Source organism: Rhamphochromis longiceps, linkage group LG9 (assembly GCF_057381845.1).
Source record: "Rhamphochromis longiceps isolate RC_006_pf linkage group LG9, R_longiceps_female_GT1.1, whole genome shotgun sequence".
Lineage (NCBI taxonomy): Eukaryota > Metazoa > Chordata > Actinopteri > Cichliformes > Cichlidae > Rhamphochromis > Rhamphochromis longiceps.
The window spans coordinates 31,151,467-31,172,413 of NC_140565.1; the positions used below are offsets into that span (position 1 = coordinate 31,151,467).

Genomic DNA, 20,947 nt, shown 5'->3' on the forward strand with positions numbered 1-20,947 from the left:
TCAGGCTGTAACATGACAAACTCTGAAGCAAGAGAAGCGCTGTGAATACTTCCGGATGCAATATGAAAGTGTGCTGCACTAACGACACAGAGTCAGCGCGTCCAGTTGAGTTCCTCAGATTAGCGGAAGAGAAGTGCAGCAGACAGCTACAGATAAAAAGAAAGAAAAAACTCTGGTTTACAGTTGTTCTGAAGGAGGAAATTAGCTATAAAGGCCAAAAGTATTTCCTGATGAAATGTGTTTATCTTTGGTAAACATGCTTAAAGCTTGACTTTACTACAGCAGAAGTACGTCTGAGCACGGATTCACTTTTTGGCTTTTCAAGAAACTGACAGTCCCAGAAGCTGCTGTTTGGTAAACCTGCTTATTTAGGTTGTTGTGGTTGATGAAATACACATTTATGGCAAATTAGAGTTTGGTGTAACCACAGGGTGCAAATGTGAGTTGCATGTCTATCTGCGTTAGCCCAGCTTCAGGCTAACGTCCTGTCCCTGTCCATCATGAATCCGGATGGATTAGTGGTTATTTTTGTCTCTTGTCTTCTCTTTTTCCTACTTTTGTCTGAAGTTGGACTTCCTTTGGTGTGATTAAGATAAATGGCTTGTCTGTTGCTTCTTGTGTCTCATCTTTTCTGGATGTTTTGGAGATTATGTATCGGAATTTCAGGAGCATGACCACGCCTCCAAACATGCTCTTTCCTGTTGTCATCTATATAGGTTCCCCCAGTTCTGCAACCTGTTCATTCTTGTTTACGTGCCCCACCCTCCCTCCCTACTTGTTTTACATGGGGATCAGGCAGCCCAGGAGCTGTCGCCAGTCCCCTTTGAGGCCTTCCCCAAACTGCAGCATGTCAAAGCATTCACTCTTACCTACCAAAACGCCGTGAAAACCTAAACTGAGGACGTGGGCCCAGCTAGTGAATGTTCATTTGCCTTTTTATAAAAAAAACTGTTGGAAAAAAATGACCCTTAGTGGTATTACACCAAATACTGATGTGAGTTCTTGATATTTATTGTACTTTACATGTAGTTTGCTATTTTCTACAAATGTATTAATCTCATTAGTTTTAAAAACATCCTCACTTTACTTTCAGTGCTCAGTATTTTACATAGATCTAGAAAAACGTGTCTTTCCATTTAACTGGATGAGTTGGACATTCTTCAATTTCACTTCCTGTTATTTGCAAACTTTTCAAACCTAGGAAGACGTTCTTCTGTTTTCCCCAGACGTGGCGTTGCACAGTTTCTTGCACATGGGTGGGAGGTCAGAGGTCGATGTTGTGACATGCCCATGCGTCAAAGTACCCGAGCACACTTGTGACTGCACACTTTAATGTGCCCTGCCTACAATGATGACCAAAGGTTTTGTATCATGAATGCCACAGAGGTGACTTTCAAAAAATAAGAATCACTTAATGTTTTTTAAAAAAAAGCTTTTAATCATGAATTTATATAACTGAGAATTTTTGCACTTAAGAAATGATTTGTTTGAATTACGTTAGACAACAGATTCAGTCTTTCCTCTTTATTAGTTCTTCGAATAAATCAAGTCATCAAAAAAAAAAAAACTTGCTATAAGCATGATTTGAGGACTCCCGACACCCACAATATGATCGTTGGGGAAAAGCCATGACCAAATTTAGGATTGACATTGTGCAATGAAAGTGGTTTCGGATGTAAGTGTCTTGGAATTCCCCTGAAATCAGCATTAAACTTATTCATTCATGAAAAAAGGAGCATGGATAGGAAAAGAGAAGGAATAAAAAAACCCAGAGGGATCACTTCTGCTTTTAGCGCCTTTAAATATCCAACATCTCAAGACATTTGTCAGTACATCCAGCTCTCCGGAGACGAAGGGAGAAGAAAGACCAACAGATAATCATTTACTGTTTAATCTCGTATTTATCAAGCTTTTTAAAAATGGTGAAGTCTGGAAGTCTGTTTGCGCTGGTCGCCGTTGTCCTGCTGGCTGTGGCTGTGTCTGGATCAGATGGTAAGCTAACCTTTAGAAAAACTCTGTTTATAATCTTTCAGGCTTTGTTTTGTATAAAAATACATTTCAATTAAAACTTAATCCTTGCTTCAACAGAAAAACTGGCCACTTGCTGCAAAACTGTCACCAATAAGGAGATTACAGAGCCGATCTTGGGATATTTGGTCCAGAGAGCAAGGCGTCCGTGTGTCAACGCAGTCATGTAAGCAGCACTTTAAACACCTTAAAGCAACAATTAGACTCCTTAAAGATTGTTAAAGATAAATAAATAGCAGCCTTTTCAGCTTGATGCACTTTATATAGTCTGAAGACCCATTTTAGTAGTTTTTCCAATAATTTTCTTAATTGCTTTTAATCAATCAAATTCAATACTATTAAACAAACTTAAAGATAATGTATTTGTTGAAGTATAAATACTTAATTTGCTTGTCATTTCTGCAGCTTTCAGACACAGTCTGGTCTTTTCTGCATCAATGGGAGAGCTCCTTGGGTTCGTGCCAAGATTGTTGCATTCGAGTAAGTTTAACATCACCATTCATTCACTCACATGCTCACTTGGACTTCTCGCCACTAATGGAATCAGTCCTTCAGTTACAAACCTGAAGTCTCATGTTTTTCTTTTTTTGTTTTTCCCTCAGGAAAGCTAAAGCCCAGTCCACTACACCGTCTGTGGCCACTACATCTCCAGTCTCCCTTCTCTCCATCATAACATCAACCGCCTCTCCTTCATCATCTTCCACGGCTTTACCTTCCTCCTCAGCAACCTCTGAGATGTCAGCCGGTGAGACCTTTTCAGAAAGCAGGAATGATTAGGACGCCATCTGATGAAGAAAGAACAAAGTCAAAAATTAGTAATAATTACTGATAATTTATTGTTAAATTATTTGGCTGAATATGTATTTTAATCCATTCATTAAAAGTAATTTTTTTAGTCTAATTTAATTTATCTGTGCTTCTACAGTACAGGAGAAACATTTTATAGGAAAGTGAATTCGTCAGTGTTTACATGTTACTGTGTGGAAAGGTTTTACATTTTTATTGCCACATGCCGGCATGTCTTGTTGAAAAATAGAGATATTTATTTACTTGAAATATTGTAACTTAAAACTGAGTTGTGCAACCACTATGGTTAGAATTTTGATGTTGCATTAAGTATTCATCCATTTTTATGATCTATACGTAGACCAAACAAATGCATTTTGGTGAAATTAATTTGTGTAATATTTCAGAGAAAGTGTCATGAGATATTCATTTAATGGAATAATTTTGTTGTGAAGATTGCGACGGACAGAAATAAACACTGAATTAATGATGATCCTGCATCCATCTTTTTATTTCCTTTTTAGCAGAACCGTTCTTTATCTGTTCAGACCACATTCAGTGGCTCATGCAGTTGTGCAGCTGCAGCTTCATATGACTGTAGCTGTTTTCACATATTTCAAACACTGTGAGAGTATCAGAACTGTCTGAAACTATTCTGGGTAATTTGAACACAACGGGAGACAAATAATCACATTTTTTTTTATCTCAGCACACATGCATTCACTTTTTATTCCCCTATCGTCCTCTGTAAAGATGGCTCAGCTCAGAGTGTAGTGAGGTAACAGTGTTGTCTGTCATCAGTCCTCCTTCATGTCTTTTGTTTTCGGGTAGTATCCTGTCTAATTGTATGGTGGTGTAATTAATAACACCTGGATCTCAGCAGTCCCCCTGAACCTATGACACATACAGATGCATTAAACAGCTGCAAACACATGCTAATTAGCACTAAATAAAAATGTGTATAAGCAAAGTCAACACGCCCAGCCTAGTTACTCAGATCAGTGGAAGGGAAGTGTAACAGACAGCTACCGACGAAAAAACGAGAGTCTGGTTTACAGCTGGTCTGAAGGAAGAAATTAGTTGTAAAGCCACAAACCATTCCATTAATCAGATGTGTTTATATTTTGTAAACCTGTTTAAAGCCTGAATCTGCTACAGCAGAAATCAGCATTTTAACACACGACTCGCTTTTTGGCTATTCAAGAAACTGACAATCCCAGAAGATCCTGCTTGATTTACATGCTTATTATTTTAGGGTAAATCTGAGGATATTGTTGATAAAATACAAATTTGTAGGAAATTATCGAGTTTAAATAACAATTTATTTGTGTTCCCCTGTCTTTGCCCACCTTGGTGTGGGTTTGTTGTCTTTTTCATATTTATCTTTAAGTTACTTCCTTTTTCATCTTAAAAGTTATTTTTGTCTTTTTTTTTCTTGGTTCTCTTTGTGAAGATCTGTTCTGCTGCTTACTTTCCCAATATCTGTGGTTCTTTCCCATCTGTACCTAATGAATATTTGTGTGTGTGTGAGGATGTGTGTTTATAGTCCTGTCACCTCTTAGTTGCCCACTGTACCAGCTTTATTGGATTCTTCAGTTGTTTTACTGCTTTATTCGTTTTCTTTGGATTTATTATGAGTTAAATATCATTTCACGTTTTGTTGTGTAACATGCTGATATCCTAACACAGCTGGTAAGAACGACCAATCTCTTTGATGAAGAACTACATACTGTTCAGCGAAACTAATTCTCTGTGAATCTAGTAGTATTTACTTCATTATATCTTTGCAGCAGCCAATGATATCTTAATGGCCATTTGGATATTTAGATCCTTATTTTTATTTTTTTAAAGAATGTCCTGCTGACAGAGGAAAGTAAATAGGAAAAGGTGGTGGTAGAATGAGGAAGTACAGAACAGGATTCAAAGAAAGAGGCTGCCAAAGAAAAAGATGGGATAGATAGTAAGATGGACTATTGGAAGGCTAGGTGTACAGAAAAGAGAGCAGTGGAAAGGAAGGAGTGGAATTGGAAAGTGGAAGTTTGAGGAACTGATCAATGAAGAAAATGAGAAAGTGGAGGACAGCTGGAGTAAAGAGAGTGGAGTGCACAGGATTAGTAAGAAACAAGTGAGAGCAAGTCTAAAGTGGATGAAGAAGCAAAGCATACGGACTGTTCCTTTAATTAAAATGAAATGTCTTCTGCTGTCTGTATCTCATGTTTCCTGGATGTCTGTTCATTTAAATTGTAGCTCCTGCAGGACTCCTAACAGCCACAGTCTGATACTTAGAAAACCCCATTGACCAAATTTCCGTCTGAAAGTGTGATGAAAGTGCTTTCGGATGTAAGTTCGTCAGAATTCCTCTTAAATCAGCATTAAACTCATTCACGTGAATGAAAAGAAAAAGAGAAGAAAATCAGAAAAAAAGAAGGATGATGACTAACCCGGAAGGATCACTTCTGCTTTCGGTGCCTTTAAGTATCCAACTTCTTAAGACGTTTGTCAGTACATCGATCCCTCCGGAGACAAAGGGAGAAGAAGAACCAACAGATAATCATTTACTGACTATTTAACTTCATATTTATTAAGCTTTTCAAAATGGTGAAGTCTGGAAGTCTGTTTGCGCTGGTCGCCGTTGTCCTGCTGGCTGTGGCTGTGTCCGGGTCAGGTGGTAAGTTTAAATTTCAGATAAACTCTGATAAAGTTCCTTGAATTTTATTTTATATAAAAATGCATTTAAGTAAAATGAAATTCCTGCTTCAACAGTAAAGCTGGCCTCCTGCTGCACATCTGTAGCCAATAAGAAGATCGCAGAGCCGATCTTGGGATACTTGGTCCAGAAAGCAAACGCTCCTTGTGTCAACGCAGTCATGTAAGTAATATTTTGACTCCTTAAAGCAATGACTACGGTACAAAAAGACAGTTAACATTTAATAGACCTTTGCTATTCCAGTTTAACATACTTTGACTTAGTCCAAAATTTAATGGTATTTCATTTAATTTTCTAAAATGTGTGGTTTTAAATTAAGCTTGTTGTTCAAAACTTTAAAAGAATTAAAGCAAAAACCAACATACTCGCTTGTTAATAATGAGTTAGTTGTATATGAAAAAATAATGTTTTTGAAGTATAAATACTTAATTTGCTTGTCATTTCTGCAGCTTTCAGACACAGTCTGGTCTTTTCTGCATCAATGGGAGAGCTCCTTGGGTTCTTGCCACGATTGTTGCATTCGAGTAAGTTTAACATCACCATTCATTCACTCACATGCTCACTTGGACTTCTCGCCACTAATGGAATCAGTCCTTCAGTTACAAACCTGAAGTCTCATGTTTTTCTTTTTTTGTTTTTCCCTCAGGAAAGCTAAAGCCCAGTCCACTACACCGTCTGTGGCCACTACATCTCCAGTCTCCCTTCTCTCCATCATAACATCAACCACCTCTCCTTCATCATCTTCCATGGCTCTCCCTTCCTCCTCAGCGACCTCTGAGATGTCAGCTGGCGAGACCTTTTCAGAAAGCAAGAACGAGTAGGACGCCATCTGATGTAAACACCTCTGCAAACCCCGGGATATTAGTAAAACAAACAAAAATAAACCCAGAAAAGGCCTTTTAAATAAATGTTAAAATCACTGGTACATTGTTAATAATGTATTGTTAAATTATTTGGCTGTATATGTAGTTTTTTTCAGTTTGTTAGAAGTGAAATTATTTGACAGAACAACTGAATTAATCTGTGCTGATGCAGAAGAGGAAAAAAATATCAGAAAGTGTATTTATAAGTATTTATATGTTACTTTATTCAACATCTAGAAGAGTTTTATGCTTTTATTATTACTATATGCAGGCGTGTCTTGATGATAAATAAAGATATTTATTTATTTGAAATACTGTCATGACTTAAAGGTTAAATTGAGCAACCATGATGGTTACAAGTTTGAGTTTGCATTCAGTATTGCATTCTGATATAATCCATATATTCCTTTTTCCAGTATTCTGAGAAAGTGTCATGAGATATTTATTTATTTGAAATCTTCATTAAATTGTGATCGACTGAAATAAACACTAAATTAATGGTGATCTTGCATCCACCTTTTTATTTCCATGTGTGAGCTTCTGACATTATTTTATGTAAAATAAGCAAAAAGGTACAGACTAGACCTGCACGCCTGTCTTTTTCCCTTCAGGCCACCTTCACTGGCTCATGCAGTTTTGCATTAACCTTAAAAGGGGAATCAGGACAAACAGAGAGTTCCTGCAGGTGCATGTACACAGACTGGGCAAAAGCCACTACTAATCATGAGAGTGTGGCACCAGAAAACACAATTACTTAAATATAATTAGATTTTACTTATATAAAGCCAGTAAACAACAACATCAGTCACCTGATTTATATCGTAAGTTAAAGACCCTGCAGTTATACAGAGAAATTACCAACAATCACATGATTCCCTTTAACAAAACACTTGGCAACAGTGGGAAGGGAAAACTCCTTTTAACCGGAAGAAACCTTCTACAGAACCAGGCTCAGGGAAGGGCAGCCATCCACCATGGCCGTTTGGAGGTGAGGGGAGGAAGACAAGACTAAAGACACTCTGTGGAGAAATATTTTAAACACAAAGAGAGCAAAAAGAGGCGAGTGAATTAGGGGAATTCCCCAGTAGAATGGCGTTATTGCAGCATAACAAAGAGAGGGTTCAAGGTCAGCTGAGCGAACCTAACTATATGTTTTCTCAAAAAGGAAAGTTTGAAGCCTAATCTTAAAAGTAGAGATAGTGTCTGTCTCCTGAATCCAAACTGGAAGCTGGTTCCACAGAAGAGGGGCCTGAAAACTGAAGGCTCTGCCTCCCATTCTACTTTTAAATACTCTAGGAACAACAAGTAGGCCTGCAGTGTGAGAGCGAAGTGCTCTAATAGGGTGCTAAGTTGCTATGAGGTCTTTAAAATATGATGGGGGCCTGCCTGATTATTCAACAACCAGTATGTGATGAACAGGATATTAAATTAAATTAGTGAGTACTAATGGTGCAGCATTTTGGATTAATTAAAGGCTTTTCAGGGAGTTTTTAGGACTTCCTGATAATAATGAATTACAGTAGTCAAGTCAAGAAGTAATAAATGCATGAACTAGTTTTTCAGCGTCACTCTGAGACAGGATTTTTCTAATTTTGGAGATGTTGCACAAATGGAAGAAAGCAGTCCTACATATTTGTTTAATTTGTGCATTGAAGGACATGTCTTGGTCAAAAATGACTCCAAGGGTCCTCACAATGTTACTGGAGGCCGAGGTAATGCCATCCAGAGTCAGAATCTGGTTAGATACCATATTTCTAAGATTTTTAGAGTCAAGTACAGCAAGCTCAGTTTTATCTGAATTAAAAAGTAGGAAATTGCAGGTCATCCACATTTTTATGCCTTTAACACATTCCTGCAGTTTAACTAATTGCTGTGTGTCATGTGGCTTCACGGATGGAAAAAATTGGGCATGATCTGCATAGCAGACTATTGCCTAGGGAAGGCATATACAATGTAAATAGATGTAGTCCATGGAACACTGTGCAACGCCATAATTAACCTTAATATGTGCAGAATACTCCCCATTTACATGAATAAATTTGGGTCTGTTAGATAGATATTGTCATATCTATCTAATAGAAACAGTCCATGTTTGAAAGAAAACCTCAATCTGGATTTGGCTGCATCATGCAGCAGGAAGTCTGAATGATGCCCACTTTCTTACTGTGAATTCTGCTGACCGCTACCTGCTCTGTTCTCTGGTGGACTCAGCTGGATATTAACTAGGCTTTGTACCAGGGAGCTGGCAGGGCAAAGACGGCTCAGTGTATCTTCTGACTGATTTATGTGTTGAGAAATTCAGGGTTGCAGCTAATTTCTGGAGACTCTAAATGTGTATAGAGAAAAATTTTGGCTATTGGTTTGTGTGCCTGATTTTTAACTAAACGAACATAGCAATGCTGTTTTTGGAATGACTGTTTGGTTTTATTTGGAGAAGTGTATTGAAGTTGAGGGATTATTATTGATATTGTTTTAAATATATCCTCCTTACAGAGGAAAGAAGACAAGGGGACTTGGTAGTTGAATTCAAAGGAAGAGGCTACCAAAGAAAAAGTGGGATAGTCAGACAGATGGATCTTGGGAGGCTCCATATACAGCAGAGAAAGTGGAGGAAATCATGGATTAATGATAGGAATAGAAAAGTGCTAACACGTGAAGATGTGTGGATTACCTTTTGCTTTCCGTATGTCATGGTGTTCTGTTCATTTGGCTTTTTTGGCAAAAATGAAACAACAACAGAACTCCAGACTTGATATTTTTCCTGTGAACTACTGCCACCTAAATTTTCCAGCCACCTGCGTCTGAGTCTACTTGAAAAAAAGTGCCACTTTAAAACAGTGTCAAACCAGATATTCAGCTGAGTTTTTGATCTTTATTGTACTTTACAGTAAGTTCATTGTTTTCTACAGATTTACCGATGTCATTATTTTTTTTACTTTCAGGGCACAGTATTTTACATAAATCTACAGGGATTGTGGAGTGTGCTCCTGCTTTAACTCAGTGAATAGGACACACTTTAGTTTCACCATTGCTTTCACTTACTTCCTCTAATTAATAAAAAAAAAAACTTTCTTCTGTTTCCCCTGAACCCTGGAGCTTTCTTGCACATGGGTGGAGCTGGTGAGACATGTCCGTACGTCACAGCACTGGAACATACTTATGACTGCATACTTAACGTGCCCTGCCCAGAAATATTGCAAAAGATTTTGTGTCATGAATGCCACAGAGGTGACCTTCATCAAATGACAATGGTTAAGTGAAAAGTCTTTAAAAAAAGCATCATAAGTTATTAACTTATAGTAACTGAGAGAATTTTTGTGTTTTAGTTTGCAATAAATAACTGATCTACAGTCTTATTTCTTTATATATTCTTCATTAAATTCATTTACTTTATGTAGTCTATTAATAAAATAAGTCGTGTCATTAGTGTGACTCGCAGCGTCTGTGGAACTCCTAACACCCCCCATCAGATACTCAAACTATTGCCAAATTTCCGATTAAAACTGTGCAATGAGTGTTTCTGGCTTGAAATGTCTTGGAATTCTTTTTTAGAGTCAAAGAAAGTCAATCACATGAAGAATGAGTAAGATGACTAATTAAAAGATTGCTTCTGCTTTAAGGCCTTTAAGTATCCAGCATCTCAAGATGTTTGTCAGTTCACCAGGATCTTCAGAGACAAAAGGGAGAGGAAAGACCAACAGATAATCCTTTCTTGACTATTTAATCTAATAACTTTCAAGCTGTTTGAAAATGGTAAAATCTGTAAGTCTGTTTGCGCTGGTCGCTGTTGTCCTGGTGGCTGTGGCTGTGTCTGGATCAGATGGTAAGTTTGAATTTCAGATAGACTCTGTTTAATATCTTTCAAATGAATTTATTTTACATAAAAATGCCTTTATAAAAACTTTCAGCAGTTTCAAAGGTGTTTGAATGCTGTAAAACAGTCACCAGTAAGAAGATAATAGAACCAATCTTGGAATACAGAGTCCAGAGAAAAAACCCTCCATGTGTCAATGCAGTTATGTAAGTAATATTTCAACAACTTCAAGCAATGGCTAGCGTCCTGAAAGACTAATTAACAAATGGCTGGATCTTTTTTTTTGTTAAAGAATCCCTCCTAATTTAAATGAATCAATCGAGGCCTTAGTTTTTCAATTTAAAGAACTGGGTACATAGAGCTAGTACAAAGTTATAGATTGAAAGACCCATGTTAATGTTATTTCTTGATTAATTAAAAGATGTGTAGTTTTTAATTGAGCACATTATTATATATTGCTAAATCGCAACAGTAGTTCCCTCAAGTCACTTTTCAATACATTTAAAGCAACACACTCGACTGAACAATGAGCCGAGTGAATTTAATAAAATGTATTAAGTACAAATATTTAATGTGTTTGTCATTTCTGCAGCTTTCAGACACAGTCTGGCCTTTACTGCATTAATGGGAGAGCTCACTGGGTTCAGGCCAAGATTGTAGAACTTGAGTGAGTTTAACATCACCATTAATTCACTCACATGCTCACTTGGACTTTTCTTCACTCATGTATTCAATCCTTCAGTTACTAATCTGTTGTCTTATAAATGTTTTTGCTTTTTTTTTTTCAGAAGAGCAAAATCTAAATCTCGAGTCTAGCTCTTCTCGACAATCACATGCACCACCTTTCCTCCATCAGCCTCCACTGGTTTACCGTCCTCTTCATCTACCTCTGAGATGAGCACTTGTGAGACATCTGATGATGAAAATACCTCTGAACAATGTTTGTTCAAATCTTAATCTGATACAAACTAATATATTGGTGTATAATAATATACACTTGATGGACATAGTTATGTTAATTTACTATGTTGAATATCTAATGTCTTTCAATTCATTTATTGGTGGGACCATTAGTTGAATTGACTTGATCCACCGGAATAAATATTTATTACTGAGCATATTCATTCCCTCAGTATTGAGTGTACAACATTTTGTTTGCTAATACAGTCCACTAGTTTATTTAATTGTCTTTAGAAGAAATGTATTTATTGGCAACCCTGTCACAACTTTGAATCTAAATGGGAGATGTGGAGCAGCACCAGTGATCAGAAATAAAAGATGTAAATGCCATCTTGCATTCAGTGTTTCTCTTCTTCTTCAATCTGCGTCTCATCATGTATGTTTCTGACATTTTCTTCTGCAAAAGGTCAAAAAAGTATCAGAATACCTGATCAAAGACATAAAAACAGTTTTTAAAAACAGTGATGCCACTTTGAAAACCACCTGCAGACTGTGGGAGCCTGTGACTGTGCGTCACTACGCTCCTACAATCATGTGAAAAAGAAACTACTCCCCCATTCAGTCTGAGGTTTTACATGTCAGAATGCTATTTAAAAAGGCAATCTGGTTTCTAACAGTTTCTAAATTATTTAAATGCAAGATGAACAACAAAACATGACATATTACACAGCACCATCATTTTTTAACACCCACGTAGCCAAAATGCAGAAGCAGTCTGTAAAAAACTAGCGATTCAAGGTCCTGCTAACCAAACGCACTTAATCACCAGCAAGTGTGTGCACCATTGTGAAACCAGAGGTTTTAGCAGTGTCTATTCAATGGGTGTTAACACAACGCTGTGTATGAAAGACACCAGCTGTGATCTCAGGGAAGCAATTGGTGCTTAATATTGGGTTATGGGGTACTTTCCAAACATTTTGAAGGCCGCCCACTCTACAGTGAGAAGTGGAAACAGTCCAGATAGCTGCCAAAAAAAAGTTCACAAGATGTTAAAGATGTTCATGACAGTAAAGTTAGAAAACGACTGAAAAGGAGGAACCCTTTTCTTTCTGAAATGCAAAAGAATACCAAATACAGCTCAACCATACTGAGATGTTTCGACAAAGTTTAGTTTAATCTTTTGAAAGTAAAGACTTCCTGAACTTGATGTCAGAGTACGGAATATTCCTTTCTATTTCCACCTCTCCACCTCCATTACAATATGACACCACCTCTTCATTTATTAGTGTATTTCTGTCCTCTGAACTGTCTGGAGGAGTTGCTGTTTAGTTGTGGGCTGCCTAACAGTTTTTTCTTTCTACTAAATGCTGACATCAGCTTGCTGATTCAGAGCCCAGTCATTTCTTTTCTCTGTATCATAAGTCATGTGGGTCCTGAAGCCCTGTCAAACTAGGAAGTGGTAAGCCTTTTCACTCATGTGCCGACCAGTCTTTAAATATGGTACAGTACCGCTGTCATTTTTGGTTTTTGTCAGTCCTTTTTGGTCACGTTTCTTTTCCAGACCTAGTGCATGACTCTAAAGAAGCCTGAGCAATCACAAGGTTTGCTGTCGTCTAGCTAAAAATGATTGTATTCTTAGAGCCTTTTGTCAAATAACAGACCTCAAGTCTCGATTTCAGTACTGAGCCTCCATCAGGCTGCACTTGTAGCACATAATATTTATCATTTAATATCTTTTGCACTTCTGTGTCAGAAGTGCAGCTCAGTCACCAGAGCCACGTGGTCCTTTTTATCAGGTCATTTGATCAGTACTGCATGTATTTAAGTTTAAAATAAGATAAGACTTTATTCCACAGTGGGGAAATTTGTGCATTACCACAGCTCACGGACAGGTAGCAGAAGAATACAAAGAGTATACCAAGAATATAAAGTCACGGAATAGAAAATAAATAAGATAATACAATATATACAACAGTAGCTGGGGTTCTGTGTACACGCTTACACAGTATGTGTTATGGATGGAGGGTTGTGGAGATATGCAAGTAATAAAGTTAAACTATGCTACTATTACTATTACTATGTAAGTAATAGATATCTATAAGTATCTAAGTATCTATAAGTATAGACATGTATATGCACACACACAAGCACAAATACACATACATACATACACAATAAATATAAATATACATACACATATACATGCACAGGTCCATATATGTGAAAGATGCATTTTATGCATGAGGTGGTAATTGTGGATGACCACAGTGTCCAAGTGACTCATGACATTGTGACTGAGGAGTTATAGAGCGTAACTGCTGTCAGGATGAATGGTCTGTCAAAGCGGTCCTTCCTGCAGCGAGGTTGTTTCAGTGTCTGACTAAAGGAGCTGCTCAGTGCGCTCACAGATGTATGTATGTATATTATACCTGCTTCCCTTATAGTCTTATGACAGAGACGATACCTAGTTTTATCTATCCACAAAGCCAGAATACACATACCAGTTTTATAAACCAACCAACAACTTAACAACATGAAGACCTGGATGACCTCTAATTTCCTGCTTCTGAGGATGTGATGCATAAGAATGCCTTTAAACGACAACAGAAACATCTGTTTGTGTACAAGAAACAGCTGGATGTGTTGGCTGAAGGTGCTATCAGGAGGCCACTGCTACAAATTCTCTGTTTATGCTCAGCTCAAATCAAAATGTAAATGTATGTTTTTTTAATGGTATAATTATTTCTGTAATTCTTACAGAACTTATAACCTATATCTATTTCCTTGACCCATTCAGTCAAAAAAGTGCTCACATTATGTGGATAATGGGGTGGTATGTTTTCTAACAGCAAGTGTGTGTTAACAAGATGCTATCATTAGTAAGAGACAAATAGAATTTTAATTTCACACGAGGACTGAAGCAGAAACTCCTCAGTGCAGAGGAGTCCAATATGGAAGCCATATTTGTCATAGGGCCCTGGAGGCCAGTGCATGGAAATGGACCTGGAAGTGAGGAGTGAATATAAGGAGGTGAGAGGAATACTGATTCTGTGGATGGAGGTAGTAAGACTCTGGGGAGGGAAACCGAGTGAGGATCCGTGAGGTGAGTAAATGAGCTTCCAACCCTATTTTATTCTTATGATCCAGAGGAGATGATGGGCAGGAGGACAGGTGGGTGAAACAGTGAGTAGTTTTGATCCCAAGGAACAGATTGCAGAGAGGTGTGGAGAATCTTACCAAGCAGACCAGCATCCAGGTCATTGAGCTGCAGGTGAGCAAAGCGGTGACTTGATGAGGAAACTGTAGGCACAAGAAAACCAGGTAAGTTAAAACCATGAGCATGAACAGAAGAAGCAATGAGGCCTGGTTACCACCATGAGGTAGCTGACGAACTGGTGGAGAAATGATGACAGTGTTGGTCTTAAATATAGCCTCACTGAGTAACCAGATGCCAGGTTAGTAGGGCAAAGTGTGGAATCAGGAAGCAGACACGGGTTAACACAGGAAGCCGGTGGAGAAACACCAGACTCTCACTCAAGTCTTGACAATATTATAATCACATCCAATAATTCCAATAGAAATACTCAAAAAAATGCACACACAACACAAACCTAGACAGGTCCAGTTCATTGATTTAGGGCCATGGGCCTAAAGTTAAGCCCAGATAAAAGTGAATACAGCTGTAGCAATAGCTACGAGGAGGGCAAATTAAATAACACGCCAACACCATTTTCCCCTGATAAACTGCCAAAGTCACGGCTGAAACTTAGAGGAGACCGAGCGTTCTCTGTTGCCGCGCCGATGCTTTGGAATAACCTTCCTCTCCATATTAGACAGGCTACATCAGTGCCAGTTTTTAAGTCATTATTAAAAACCTATTTTTATTCCCTGGCTTTTAACTCTGTGGGTAACTGACTTTTTTTATTTTTATTTTTTATTTATTTATTTTTATAATTTTTTTGCTATGTCTGGTTTTATTACTATGTGCATATTAGTATTGTACAGCACTTTGGTCTACCAGGTGTGTTTTTAAAGTGCTATATAAATAAATGATGATGATGATGAATATGGCTGAAGAGGAATATTTTAACTGGGGGATTTACTCAGTCAGAAAAGTGTCTGAAAATTTTGATCTTTGCGTGTGTGGTTCATCAAACTAACACGATCAACAACTTTATATTTCTGTCACAATTTACATTTCCTCCAGAGCAGAGTGTGAAACTTTTCTGATCTTCTGCTAAAAAGTATATTAGAAGGATCAAAGAAGCAGTTGTATTGTCTCTAGATTTCTTTTATTATACCTGTTTCAGGGGCAAAACAGTTTAACTTAAAGAGGAAACCTTATATACAGGGAGTGCAGAATTATTAGGCAATGAGTATTTTGTCCACATCATCCTCTTCATGCATGTTGTCTTACTCCAAGCTGTATAGGCTCGAAAGCCTACTACCAATTAAGCATATTAGGTGATGTGCATCTCTGTAATGAGAAGGGGTGTGGTCTAATGACATCAACACCCTATATCAGGTGTGCATAATTATTAGGCAACGTCCTTTCCTTTGGCAAAATGGGTCAAAAGAAGGACTTGACAGGCTCAGAAAAGTCAAAAATAGTGAGATATCTTGCAGAGGGATGCAGCAGTCTCAAAATTGCAAAGCTTCTGAAGCGTGATCATCGAACAATCAAGCGTTTCATTCAAAATAGTCAACAGGGTCGCAAGAAGCGTGTGGAAAAACCAAGGCGCAAAATAACTGCCCATGAACTGAGAAAAGTCAAGCGTGCAGCAACGCAATGTTGATGGTGAACAGATCAAAACACTGACAGAATCCATGGATGGCAGGCTTTTGAGTGTCCTTGCAAAGAAAGGTGGCTATATTGGTCGCTGATTTGTTTTTGTTTTGTTTTTGAATGTCAGAAATGTATATTTGTGAATGTGGAGATGTTATATTGGTTTCACTGGTAAAAATCAATAATTGAAATGGGTATATATTTGTTTTTTGTTAAGTTGCCTAATAATTATGCACAGTAATAGTCACCTGCACACACAGATATCCCCCTAAAATAGCTAAAACTAAAAACTACTTCCAAAAACATTCAGCTTTGATATTAATGAGTTTTTTGGGTTCATTGAGAACATGGTTGTTGTTCAATAATAAAATTATTCCTCAAAAATACAACTTGCCTAATAATTCTGCACTCCCTGTAGTTCAATTAAATGGCTTAAATTCCAAGCAGAAGGTTTAGAGTTTGAGGATTTGTTGATACCTAGATAAGCAGGCAAAAAAATTCTGTCAACGTGGAAATGTTGTGGTTTGTTTGTTTTTTTATTTTAACTAGAAGGAAGGGCTAGGAATTTACTGTCAGTCAAAATGGAAAACCAAATATAATCAGGGGTCCCTAATAACAATGCACAAACTGGCAGCATCAATCATGTGACTGTAGACCACATTTAAGTGTCTTTGCACATCTCTGTCTTTTTCTCGGAAAGCTGGTACATTAGAAGTTCAAACTTGTAAAGGGGTGGAGGTGTGATGTACCACAACCACACACACAAGCGCACAGGCAGACAGAAGCACGTCAGCAGTTCTCTCTGCATATTTTCCTTCACTCTCTAATATATATCCAAACATTAATCAACTTGTGTTAGTTGCAACTTGACCGGTGAGCCAGACCACCAGTGAAAATGTCCGTGAAGATCCATACCATCGCTCTCCTTCTGCTCTCGCTCTATCTGTGCTGGCAGCTCTCTGCAGGTAACTGTGTTTTCTTCTCTAAAGAAAAAAAGAGAGATAAGATGTATTAAACTGATTGAATATTGTCTATATTATTGTAGGGTCCTTGTCTTACAATATGAAACACTTTAAAGAGACTGTTGTTGTGGTTTGCCGCTATATAAATAAAAAGGAGTTAAACTGAATTTGTCATTACCTCACTGCAGAGCTTAGCTTTTCATCTCAGGCTAGTTTCGTAACAACGTTACTGCTCCTTAGGCCTGCTTTCATGTACACATACATTTATTTTTGTCTACATGAAGGGTGTCCATGGCCCACAATTAGGCCAAGTCGATCTCAAGTTTGCGCAAACAGTAATACAATTGCATAGTAACCAACTCTCATTTTAATATAAAGAAGTAAACATTTACACGCTGAGATAGTGGAGTTCCAACAGTGGGTCTCACTACATGATTATTACAGATCACAGTGGACTTAGAAAAGCACAGAACATTCATTTGCATTGGGGTTTTTTTTTTTTACTCTTAATGGTTAAAAATAAGTTGGCAAGATTTAGAAAAACTTGCAACTTTCTGCAAACTGTCATGCCTGTGTAGCAAACTGAAGACTTTTAAGGCTTCACTGCATTTTTATGCTTTAGCGAGACATGTTTGACACATACACTATACAGCTCTGCTTTTGAGCATGTGTGTGATATGCTTTGCTTATTTTGGGGGTAAAACAGAAGTAATAGAGCTTACCTACTGTAACATCAAACACATATCTTACAGTTTGTGTATCTTACAGTAGGAGTGACAGGGAGTGGATATAGCTTCACTAGCTTGCTATTACTGCACATCCTAACTACCCAGTCCTTTTATTTATTTCATATGTAGCTGTAACTCACTATCAAAAAATGGTTTATATAAACTTTGACACCAGTTGTATTCTGTCCATTTTTTACACTCTCACCTTCTACCCACCAAGCACCAGATGTCTGTAGTAGACGGTGTTTCCCAGGATAAATTTGTTCAGTTAGTCATGGCCTTTTAAAAGATGCTCCTTTATGTCTAAATTTCTTGTTTTGTTTTTTTTAAAGTGAAGGTTTAGTAGAAGTTTTCAGATTATATATCTTTTGGATTGATAAACCATATTTATGCAGTTTATGCTGTCAGCTGACTTGTACAAGCCTCTGGCTAATTAATACTGCCAACATTTTAAGGGTGACACAAAGATTCAAAACACCGTCTTTATAGACATTTGCTATTTAGAAATCTGGCATAGTTATGTCTGCAGTATTGTTCAGTGGCTACATTGTAACACATTGTCCCTCTTACACCAAATAAATATGTAGAAATGCCTCAAGAAGGCCCCCAAGTGGTGAGTTTTTCTTCTGCTCAGCTGGCCCACTTTTCCTGTTTATAAACAGGGTTAATGAACAATAACAAATTCTTCACATCTGTTAGTGGAAACAGATTGGTTTGAATTACTATGTGTAATGCACTTTGATGTTTCATCAACTCATTTTCTTATTTGTTTCCATAGTGTCAGAATGGTTACAGCGTTAAGCACAGAAACATTTACAAAATTTCAAGTAACATTTCAACAACCATTTTTTTTTATCATTATTATTATTTAGAGGAGTTTTATTATTTATTTTAAACCTGGAGTTCCCTTGGATTTTCTGTTCAATTACACTTCTCAGGCCAAATACATAAATGTCTGATCGACTTTCTCTCTCAGCTCGCCATGCTCCAAGGAGAAGGCCGTGCTGCGTTCTGGTCACCAGCCGCAATATGAGCGCTGACGTGGTGGGGCAAACATACCGTGAGCAGCCTGCAGGATCACCCTGTGTGAAGGCTATAATGTAAGTCTGAACATGTTGCCCTACGCACGAACATAAACACACACATTTCCATAACTTTTTCATTTTATTTCTAGTTTCCACACAAATGACGGACCGCTTTGTGCTGATCCGAAAGCTCAGTGGGTCAAGGATCGTAAGTTATGCTAACACACAGACTCAGGCACAAACTCAGTAAAAGTGTTTGCACAAAAAACTGAAGCTCCACTTCCTCTTTCTTCACTAGTCGCTGCGAACATGACGAAGGTATGAAGTACGAAGCCTCTGGTGAAGCATCGCTGCCTTTCTGCATCATCTATATCTCCTTTGAAATGACCTTTAATTTAAACCAGAGCGCCTTCTTTTAATATAACTGTCTTATAACTGTTCTTTATTTTTTTACTCTTACCTTTGGTGTAGCCTTGTAATTTATTCTTGCTGTTGACTTCAGTCTGTCATGATGCCAACATTCTAGTTTTATTTTATTTTATTTTATTTTATTTTATTTTATTTTATGTTTGCGCTTATGTGCTTCTGTAAAGCTGGTACAGCTAGGTGCTGTGTCACGTAAATGTTAATTCCACGCCATTAAAATGCTCCGGATGGCAGCAACAACACAAGTATGTGGTAGACGTCCAGTTTAATGCCTAAATAAAAACGAGCCACCCTGAAGTTTTTTTTTCTAATCTTTGCATATATGTGTTGAAATTACAATCTATAGATTTCAATATTACATTTTGAAGTGAGTTTTAATTTGTTTCAAAGGACAAAATAACTTAATGTCAAATTAATGTCAAATGTAAATTACCAGCAAATTAAATAAAATTAAAAGCATAATAGTCCTTTTTCTTTGTCATTCAAACGTGCCAGCCTCTGTGACAGATGCCAACAATCACTGTGTGGTTTGTTTTTTATTCAACTACAAGAAAAAAAAAACAGTCACTGTCAGCTAGAATGGAAAAACAAAAATCATGACAATACACAAAAAATCCGTAATTAGACTGTACAGCACATTTAAGAGTCTGCGCCTGTTTTTGTTTGTAATGTTGTTTCTGTTGCTGATGTTGGGGTCATCTTGTAATCTCTTACAAACTACCTCCACTGCTTCAGTGACTGTTACACAAGTAAAGAGAGATGTAACATTGTACAAGATCATTGACTCATCTGCCTCCATAACAACATCTCTCACCTTCCCAAGAAACAGCAAAGTGTTGTGGATGTGGTGTTTAGGGCTGCCTGTCAACGGGTTGAGGATCGAAGCCAGAAACTTTGCAATGTTATAGGTGACTGAGTGGATCATACAGACAGTTTGTCTTCAAGGTACACCGTCTTTATGTATCTTCATTAAACCATACAGACTTGGGTATAGTCTGTGGTATGAGGCCCCATCAGTGGCATTGTCTTGTTCTAACTGCTTCACACAATCTATCACCCCCTGCCTGTAACCACTTCCTGGGTCTCATTTCAGGGGCTCATACAATTTTTCTCACTGAACAATGACAAAATTTTCTCACGATAGTCTTTCTGTTTTAGCAAAACTGTGCACCCTCCCTTGACTGCCAGAAGGATGATAATGTTGCTGTCATTATTAATATTTCTCCCCCTGAAAATGCTTTGGGAGTTCAGAAACTACTCATCTAGCATCTCTAAGAGTTACAGTGAAGGGTCTAAAAGATAAGAATAAATACACAAATTTTTTTGGACTGAAGATGTTGCTGGGATACTGTCACAGTCATACTGTGACACAGATTTGTTGGTGTGGGGAATAACAACAAGCTTTTTTGATGTGTGTCACACATTTATGCTCTTCTAACCTTGATGTCTGGCACAGAGTGAGTGGGTGTGCCAGATCAGCTGCCTGTTGCTGGCACTGATCTGAGTCGTGGTAACGATTTAGCTAGAAATGAGTGTTTCCTGTCTCCCCCAGAACAACCAGAAATCCTGCTGTTGATGTGCGTGTTCATTGCCCCGTTGTGCTGCATGCATCCTCAGTTCAGAAGCTTAGTAGTTCGTGGAGATGCTTCTGCCAGCCCTTCCTGTGAAAGACAAAAAAAATAGTCTGTGCAGGGATGAAATACACAATTTCAATGCATCTGTTGCAGCTGAACACATATGATTTCCTTTTCTGTCACGTACGCTCAAACTTTTGCCACGTCTATATAACTTGTGGTTAACCACACGCACAGAGTTGATGCAAGAAATTCTGTATAAATGGCTGACAGAAGAGTTTAGTGCTTTTGATAAATTCTTGCTATAATACTCTGAAATAATGACTTTGTATGTAAAAGGAGAAAAAC

The 20,947-nt window shown here is 37.7% G+C and overlaps 3 protein-coding genes across 3 annotated transcripts; all 3 read left to right on the plus strand.

Annotated features, from left to right (window-relative positions):
- Positions 1-1,844: 1,844 nt before the first annotated feature.
- LOC146662560 (uncharacterized) lies at positions 1,845-3,285 on the plus strand. The gene is made up of 4 exons (XM_085417852.1): positions 1,845-1,992; positions 2,089-2,194; positions 2,434-2,508; positions 2,631-3,285. The coding sequence occupies exons 1-4, from the start codon at positions 1,920-1,922 to the stop codon at positions 2,803-2,805; spliced, it is 429 nt and encodes a 142-aa protein (XP_085273978.1). The 5' UTR covers positions 1,845-1,919; the 3' UTR covers positions 2,806-3,285.
- Positions 3,286-5,336: 2,051 nt separating this feature from the next.
- On the plus strand, positions 5,337-6,866 carry LOC146662561 (uncharacterized). Its single transcript, XM_085417853.1, has 4 exons — positions 5,337-5,482; positions 5,578-5,683; positions 5,971-6,045; positions 6,168-6,866. Exons 1-4 carry the CDS (start codon positions 5,410-5,412, stop codon positions 6,340-6,342), a joined length of 429 nt encoding a protein of 142 aa, XP_085273979.1. The 5' UTR covers positions 5,337-5,409; the 3' UTR covers positions 6,343-6,866.
- A 9,789-nt stretch (positions 6,867-16,655) lies between these two features.
- Positions 16,656-19,479, plus strand: LOC146662562 (C-C motif chemokine 3-like). The gene is made up of 4 exons (XM_085417854.1): positions 16,656-16,849; positions 18,551-18,674; positions 18,749-18,807; positions 18,898-19,479. Exons 1-4 carry the CDS (start codon positions 16,780-16,782, stop codon positions 18,921-18,923), a joined length of 279 nt encoding a protein of 92 aa, XP_085273980.1. The 5' UTR covers positions 16,656-16,779; the 3' UTR covers positions 18,924-19,479.
- Positions 19,480-20,947: the final 1,468 nt, after the last annotated feature.

Coding starts and splice junctions, on each gene's coding strand:
- LOC146662560 (XM_085417852.1), top strand. CDS start 1,920: ATGGTGAAGTCTGGAAGTCTGTTTGCGCTGGTCGCCGTTGTCCTGCTG. Junction 2,195..2,433: donor CCGTGTGTCAACGCAGTCAT/GTAAGCAGCACT, acceptor TCATTTCTGCAG/CTTTCAGACACAGTCTGGTC. Junction 2,509..2,630: donor GCCAAGATTGTTGCATTCGA/GTAAGTTTAACA, acceptor TTTTTCCCTCAG/GAAAGCTAAAGCCCAGTCCA.
- LOC146662562 (XM_085417854.1), top strand. CDS start 16,780: ATGTCCGTGAAGATCCATACCATCGCTCTCCTTCTGCTCTCGCTCTAT. Junction 16,850..18,550: donor GTGCTGGCAGCTCTCTGCAG/GTAACTGTGTTT, acceptor TTTCTCTCTCAG/CTCGCCATGCTCCAAGGAGA. Junction 18,808..18,897: donor AGCTCAGTGGGTCAAGGATC/GTAAGTTATGCT, acceptor TTTCTTCACTAG/TCGCTGCGAACATGACGAAG.
- LOC146662561 (XM_085417853.1), top strand. CDS start 5,410: ATGGTGAAGTCTGGAAGTCTGTTTGCGCTGGTCGCCGTTGTCCTGCTG. Junction 5,483..5,577: donor GGCTGTGTCCGGGTCAGGTG/GTAAGTTTAAAT, acceptor CTGCTTCAACAG/TAAAGCTGGCCTCCTGCTGC. Junction 5,684..5,970: donor CCTTGTGTCAACGCAGTCAT/GTAAGTAATATT, acceptor TCATTTCTGCAG/CTTTCAGACACAGTCTGGTC.